Raw genomic sequence first — 8043 nt, 5'->3', positions numbered from 1 at the left:
CCCCCAAAACTTGAACTTTTTTAATGCTTTTTTTTTTTTTTTTTGAGAGAGAGAAAAAGAGTGACTGGGGGAAGGACAGAGAGAGAGGGAGAGAGAGAACCCCAAGCAGGTTCCGTGCTGTCAGCACAGAGCCCAATGAGGTGCTCCATCTCACAGATCTTGAGATCATGGCCTGAACAGAAGCCAAGAGTTGGATACTTAACCAATTGAGCCACCCTGGCACCCCCAAAACTCATATTTTTTAGAATGGTAAGGTGAACTTTTAAAAATAAACTTTAGNTTAACCCATACTCCTTTTTTTTTCATGCAGAATTTTACTGTGCAGGAAAAAAGCATCATTACTCACAAACCCTCTGGAGCTGAGGGAAACCATCAAAACACCTCAAGCTTTAGAAGATCTTTTAAGGTATTAAGTGTTATTTTCCATCTAATTCNAGTTTAAGTATAACCTTTTTCTTTAGGACTTGATTTTCAAAATTGTTTTTTTTTACCAGTGGAATCCTTTTTCAAACATTACATGGAAAACACAAATACATGAAACAGACACAGATGAGGAGGTAGACAAGTTTCAAGACCTTCCCTTTAAGATTTACCTCTAAGGCTTACACCTTAGCTCTACGAACCTTCTCCAGGGTTCACAGATTGAAAACTCCTCCCCATAGGCGTATGACCCTCTGAGGCCCTTGCCATCATCTGAGGAAGGTTCTGGTCCAGCGCACTTTGTGCAAGCCTATTTCATTGCATTCTAATGATTTGGACAGCTAGGTTTCATGTGATTGCTTATTCAGAACACCTCATCACACAGACAGGGAATAAGAACTACAGTGTAAAGTGCTGTATTTCTCTCTCCTTGCTCTCAGAAGTTGACATCCTTTTTAAATCCATTTTAACCACGTTTCCTGCTTATGTGATAGGTACTTTATTAATATTTTTACCTCTATAAGGTCTCTGTCCCCTCCCCCTTGAAAGAAGAAAATAATCTAGGCTTTTTTTTTGTGAAAGTAGCAGGCAGACCTGGTAAGAGTCGTTAGCTCATTCAGAGGAAGGTAATATGAGCGTAAAGGTAGTATAAACTTTCCCCAAACCATATACCTGGAGGTAGTTGTGAGTGGTCCTTTTTTAATACCTGGCTGGCTGAGAGGCGTAATTTTCAGATGTCCAAAGATTTTTTTCATTTGCAGTAACATTTTGAAGGTGTTGTGTACATAACATTTTTAGCCAGTGTTTGACGTACCTAAAAACAGGTATGATGTTAGGTTTTTTCAAAAATATTCTATGGCAAAGGCCATAGAATATGTAAACATGTTTTATACCATCTTTTAATCTCTTGAGTAATGAGCCCGAAAACCAACTGAGAATGTGATGCCTGTGTGACTTGGAGATAGTATAGCTGGGCTTTCCCATATGAGTGCTTCCTACATGTTCTTCTCATCAGCCACGTGTAGTTGATTGTAGTATTTTTCTAAGATTGTTGCAAGGCCCATTTCCTGCTACCCTTTCTTCTTAAGGGAAATTCTTTAATGTTAATTATTTAAAAATGTTTTTCAAAATATATGTAATAATCTTTTGACCAGTCATTTAAAGCTGTGTAATGTTATATGATTATTTAGAAATTCATAATTCTTTATAGTAAAATCGAGAGAAGAAGTAATCCTTTCTAAGAAAAGGAACCATTTCATGAAAATTTGTTTTTTACACGAGTTGGACTAATTAAAAGCCAGATAGTAATCACTTTATTAGATATGTAAAAATGGGCAGTGTAAATTTCAAGATAAGCTCTTCTTTGTTAAGTTTGTGCAGATAGCTTTAATAAAACGGTTGTGTCTCATTATAATTCTGTTTTACCTGAATTTTTTGTAGGCTTAAGAAAATAATTGGAAAATAGGCCTGGCATATATGTTTTTTTTAAATAAACTAATATGCTTCATTATGCACGATATACCCATTTGTTAAGTAATTGTGGATACAGGAATATGTTTGGTTTTGATACTTACTCCATTATAATACACGATTTGTACATTACCCACAGCGAAATCAACAAATATTCATTGTCCTCTTATGTCTTTTATAATATTGGGCAGTATGCAGGCCAGGAACTGGTCTTTTTCAATGTAAACTCTTATCATGAAAACATTTGCTGTAATGGGATTTCTGTGGTAAAGAAAGATTGGCTTTTGAAGGTACTGACAGGAATAAAGAGAGTTTTCTGATTCTTTTTCTTTCTTTAAAGTTTGTTTGTTTGTTTGTTTGTTTGTTTAATTTAGAGCCAGGGAGGGGCAGAGGAAGGAAGAGAAAGAATCCCAAGCAGGCTCCAGCTGCCAGCACAGAGCCTGACATGGGACTTAGTCTCACGAACCGTGAGATCATGACCTGAACCAAAATCAAGAGTCGGACACCCAACCCCCTGAGCCATCCAGGCACCCCTAGAGAGTTTTTGATTCTTAAATAGATGTTAATACCTAATGTCCTCCCCCAACTTGGGATTTGATATATTTTGCTGTGAATCAGAAGGATAATTTTAGAAGCCTTTTTGTTAATGTTTTGTTTATTTTTGAGAAAGAGAGAGATGGAGGGGTTGGGGGGGGCGGGGAGACACAGAATCTGAAGCAGGCTCCAGGCTCTGAGCTGTCAGCACAAAGCCCGATGTCGGGCTCAAACCCATGAACTGTGAGACTATGACCTGAGCCGAAGTTGGACGCTTAACTGACTGAGCCACCCAGGCACCCCCTAGAAGCTTCTTTAAAAAAGTTTTTATTTATTTATTTAGTCACTGAGAGAGAGGAAGGGGGGGGCGGGGCGTGCAGGAAAAGAGGGAGAGAGAAAATCCCAAGTAGGCTTTGCACTGTCAGCATAGAGCCTGACAAAGGACTTGAACCCTTGAACTGTGAGATTATGACCTGAGCCAAAGGTGGATGCCTAGCCGACTAAGACACTCAGGTGCCCCCCGAAGGATGATTTTAGCTCATTATATAATGTTTTGAAAGTGGTATTTTTTTACATGATAAATTTCAAGAATTTCAAATGTTTTAACTTAGTTTGAAAAATTGCTTTTATGTAAATTATTTTAAAAATCATTATGTAAAATAAACTAGGAAGCTAGCTTGAGGTAAGCAAACTTTATTACCATCGATAACCTTTTTCTGATATATGTAGTGGCTAAAATCAAGGGCAGCTCCAGGTACCGGACATTTTCCCATTTCTTACACTAATAGATTTGGAAGCTATAGTACTTACGTTTAATTATTTTTTTCTTTACAGACCAACTTTACAGGTGGCAGATTCCAGCCTCATTACAAATCAGGCCTAGTACAGAAGAGCTTATACATTCAGGCTAAATATCAGCGTTTACGATTTGCTGGCCCAAGGGGATTTATCACTAATAAATTCAGAGAAAAATTACTGAGGAAAAAAAAGGTTAGTTGCATTATGATCATTTAAAAACGTAAAGTGACTTTTGAACTCCTAAATCATCGATATTGAATAGATCAAATGTTTTTTTAATTTAATTTTGACTTCAGTTACAACCTGGATTTCACAAATGTTGTTATTGCATGATAGTTGAAGAAAAAGTTCAGAGTGATGGTAAGAGTCGTGAGACTGTCTACTGTTCAAATGCTCTTGGCAGTTATGCCCCAAATGCTGTGACCATGTCAGCTGTTTGAACTTTCTACTTTGGGATTTCTGTTGTATTTTTAATCTCTGAAATGGAAATTCAGGTAAAAACTTTTAACTGGTGTATTTTCACCTTCTACAATGTGAATGATCTCAGTACCAAAAAATATTGAACTGACTCTTTCAAAAGGACACACAATTGCAAAATACACTAACTCTTCTCCCCTCCCCCCCGTTCATGTGTTTTTTATTGTGATAAAATACATATAAAGGTTGCCATTTTAACAATTTTTAAGTCTACAATTCATTGGTAGCAATTACATTCATAATGCTTGGCAACCATCGCCACATGTGCTAACTTTTAATGTCAATAAAAAATTTCTTGATAATTTGAATTCTGTTTGTTTAGTTGTGGGTTGATTTTATTTAAATTTGTCATGTTGGTATTTCACAGTGCAGCATAAAATGATATGAAGTTACATTCTGTATCTTTTAAATGAGAACAATAACATTACATCAGTGAGTGAGGCATGTTTGCCAGCTTTCTGACTCATTTTTGTTAACTTGGGGCTGTATTTTCTCTGAGAAATGGATGTGTGTCCAGTGTTGCCATCATATAGTCCAACGGGTGGTTCTATAAATTTTCTAACCGTAAATGTTCCCTTAACCATTCATACTTGTGAAGCCTTTAGCCTGAGCTTGCTTAGTGATTTTAGTAAAACTTCTTTTTCAGAAGATGGACTAGTAGAATGGAATTGGCAACTGTTTGTGTTTTTTTCCGCTTTAGCGTTAACTATAATACCTTCTGTGACTTCTCTCACCGCCCACGCCCCAATTTTAACTGAATACCTTAGGGGAAATTCTCGTTTCACCGTGCATGTCGCTCTCGATGTTACTGAGGCCATGAACGCCATCTGCTCCCTGAGCGCATGAGTGTACCTGGACGCACTCTGCCCTTACACGCTTCCCTACTGCTGGACTGACGCGCTGCCTTTCTCCCTGTCTCGTGCGGCACGCTGCTTTGCAGCAGATCTTCTAGGCATTTGTCCCCCTTCACAGATGGCAGCCTGGCTGTTGACGGGGAAGCGAGTCACTGATTTCCCCTCAAGGAGGAAGGTGGAGGCAAGCTTTTTCCTCAGTTGCAAGGTTGGGATTTGGGTACCTGTTGCGCGTTTCTCTTCTGTCGGCTCTGTTAGCTTCCTTTGACTCCATTTTTACCTCTAGTTTTTACCTGACTGGGGGCTCCTGAGGGCTTGACCGTCTGCCTCAGCCTGCGGTTTCTATACGCTCACTGAGCTTGTGCCGTGTAGTCATCCTTGGCTTAGCCTCAGTGCGCCCAGTTCCTCCCGACCCCCCAGTGCTCCCAGACCACACTGACCACCAGCCTCACGTAGCAGCAGATAGAAACCAGACATCAGACCTTCATCTGAGGGCCTAAGAAGTGTGTCCTAGAGGAAGCCTCAAGCTACTCTGAGTCCCTGGTGTTTAGGGCCTAGGCTTTTTATGTCCTCTACACTGTAGCAGTTACAATTAACACCCGGTGCCGGTCACAGCCTGCCCCCGTTTGTCTCTCTCTGCCATCCGAGGGCTTTAGAAGTAGTCCCATATACTGTGTTCTGTGACATTCACTGTGTGCTGCTCTTTTTCCTAGGCCTGCCCTTCTGGATGCTACTTTGTATGTCTCTGTCTTGCAGCTTTGACATGGGCTTTTACATTCTGGCTCCGTCAGTCCCTACAAGCAAGGCGTACACAGGCTGTCTTATAGATTTGTGTTTGCGCAGGCCCAGCTCCACAAGTGTGGCATGAAATAGGTGCAGACCACACGATTAGCTTCCTACTTGGCAATTGAGTTCCACATCCTCCTACCCTTTAGGGTAAGGAACGAGGCACTGCAGCTTCTCTGTTTCCGCCGAGGTCTGAACTAAGGTACCTAAGGCTTACCTGGCCTTTGGGCTGCCACCAGGGAATTGTGCCGCTCTGAAAGCCCCTTCCATGTGCGTACACTGATGGCTTAGACCTGTTCCTTTGTGTCACCTCAGCCTTTATGCCCTGAAGAAAAGAGGTGAAGGCTTGGAGTCTTTGGTTTTTTCTGGTGTTGCTGACTTCCCGTTTTCCTTCAGTTAGGGACACTTTTGCTCAAACGGAGTTACTGAATGTGAGGTACCATTTATATCACTTTTCATCTCAAGCTTCTGCATTGAGGGCACTTTGAAGATCCTGTCCCGGAAAGAAGCCATAGTGTGGGTAGCATCTGTGCACTGCTGTTTTGACTTTTTGCCCTAAAAGAGAATTCATTCTTTATATTGTTACTAGATCGCCACCTAGATTAATTAAAGCTTCATGACTGGTTAATTAATCTAGAGGCCCTGGAGCTGCTCAAGCCTGAAACCAGATCCGAACCTGAACAGCCGTACCTGCCTCACAGTCCACCAGGAAGGTCCAGGCTGACCTTGTCTGGACTGCTCAGCCCCCAGCGGTGGTGAAATGCCTGGGCTGATCGCTCGTGATCAGCTCGTGATCGGTCCGGTCACTGGGCCATCATTCACGTGCTTCCTCCCTCTGACACCAGACGGTCTCAGGAAGGAGTAGGGGAGATCCTAGATGTGCTCCCAATATGTCTTCTGGTCCCGCTTCACAAGACCGACTGTGACTCTCCAGCTACCTACAAAGCAGCAGGATTCCCAAGCAGTATTAAGTAGTACAGAACTGAAATGTTCCTCCTAATTTATCTGGTGTTTGTCATTATTCATCCCATTCTGGCACCCACATTGTCTTCTATTGTGTCTCCTTTCTCTCGGAATCTGTGCCTGGGCTAGACGATGAGGGGGTGGGAGGCATGTCTCTTACCACCTGGAATCAGGCTGGTCTATTCACAGTCATTCACAAGTGCCCCCCTTACATTCCCTCTGCTCATCACAAGACTTCCAGAAACTCTTGAGGGAGTAGGACAAAGAACGTAGTAAAAATTCACGAAGCCACCTCTGAGAACGTTGCCTCTGAGAAAATGCTAGCCACTGGGTGTTTAGTTAGGGAGACCTGGACCTCTGTAGCATCGCCAATTCTCTCAGTCCTCAGGGTGCCTGTCAGCGAGGTGCCCACCAGGGCTCTGCCCGTGGACAGGAAGGGGAGAAGGGAGAGATTGTAAAGACGCTGCAAGAAGGAAGGTAGAGACTGGGATCTGTGGCCCTTGGGGTTGAAGAAACCCTTGAAAGTCATGGAGCACAAAGATAGAATGGGAGCCAAGATCAGGTGCATCAGCAAGAATCTGTCATCCACCCACTGTGTCCCTGGACCTGAAGTGCGCCGTCATCACCGTCAGACATTTATGACCTCTGGAGCCTCCAGTTCACTCTCTCTCTCTCTCTGACTTCTTTGTCTTATTTGATGGTTTCCCTTCTTCCATGTGTCCTTAAAAAATATAAGCATCCTCTAGCATTCTATCCTTTCTTCTCTGTTTCCTCCTTCTACTTGCCTTTCCTGCCCTCACCTCTTCCCAAGGTTCCAGCCATTACCTCTGGTGATGACTTCAGCCCTGATCACTCTCTAGGGCCCCAGAAGTCCAGCTGCCTCCACAGAGCCTCTCGAAGGCACCTCAGATTCAGCATATTCAAAATCAAACTTACACCCGACACAAACTACAGCACGGGTGACCCTCAAAACCATGATGCTAAGTGGTAGGATTCCATCTATATGAGATACTCAGAATAAGCTGAGCCAGAGAGACAGAAAGTAGAGACAGAAAGTAGGTTGACAGAGACTGGGGGGTTAAGGAAAATTAGAGGTGTGTGTGTGTGCGCCTGCTAACAGGTATGGTGAGTCTTTGTGGGTGAGAAAATACGCTAATACCGATGGTCGTGACTCATGGCAGCACAACTCTGGATATACTAAAAACGATTGAATTTTACACCTTAATGGGTGAAGTGTATGGTGTGTGCATTATGTCTCAGTAGCACTGTGGAAAATAAAGTCAAATACACTTTCCTCCCCAGACCTCCTCGCAGCTAGCCAGCCAACTAGACACGGCTCCTGGTTCCCCTTCCCTCCTTCAGCTATTACAAGTCTTTCTGCATCCATTCATTACTTCATTCATTTCATTCATTTTATTTTATTTTTGATGTCTAGTTTGAGAGGAAGAGAGAGCGCACTCACGAGCAGGGGAGGGGGAGAGAGAGAGAGAGAGAATCCATGCTGTCTGCACAGAGCCCAACAGGGGGCTGGATCCCACAAACTGTGAGATCATGACCTGGGCAAAACTGTTACATTGTTCTTTTAAAGCTCTTCCATGGAACCTGCACACCATAGAAATATGATAACTGACATAATTCATTTTTTTAAAATAGTTTATTGTCAGGTTGGTTTCCATATAACACCCAGTGCTCATCCCAACAAGTGCCCTCTTCCATGCCCATCCCCCCCCTTCCCCTCTCCCCC

The 8043-nt window shown here is 42.5% G+C and overlaps 1 protein-coding gene across 1 annotated transcript in view; it reads left to right on the top strand.

Annotated features, from left to right (window-relative positions):
- BCLAF3 (BCLAF1 and THRAP3 family member 3) overlaps positions 1–8043 on the top strand; it is a gene marked incomplete at its 5' end in the record, with an annotated part of 42499 nt that overhangs the window by 26693 nt on the left and 7763 nt on the right. The window contains 2 exons of the mRNA XM_077769589.1: positions 311–406; positions 3259–3414. Of these exons, the coding sequence (XP_077625715.1) occupies positions 311–406; positions 3259–3414 (252 nt within the window). The remainder of the gene's footprint in view (positions 1–310; positions 407–3258; positions 3415–8043) is intronic.

Source organism: Crocuta crocuta, unplaced genomic scaffold (genome assembly GCF_008692635.1).
Source record: "Crocuta crocuta isolate KB4526 unplaced genomic scaffold, BGI_CrCroc_1.0 scaffold312, whole genome shotgun sequence".
NCBI classification, from domain to species: domain Eukaryota; kingdom Metazoa; phylum Chordata; class Mammalia; order Carnivora; family Hyaenidae; genus Crocuta; species Crocuta crocuta.
The sequence above is the reverse complement of the archived record's forward strand: the minus strand, read 5'-3'. Positions and strand labels throughout refer to the sequence as shown.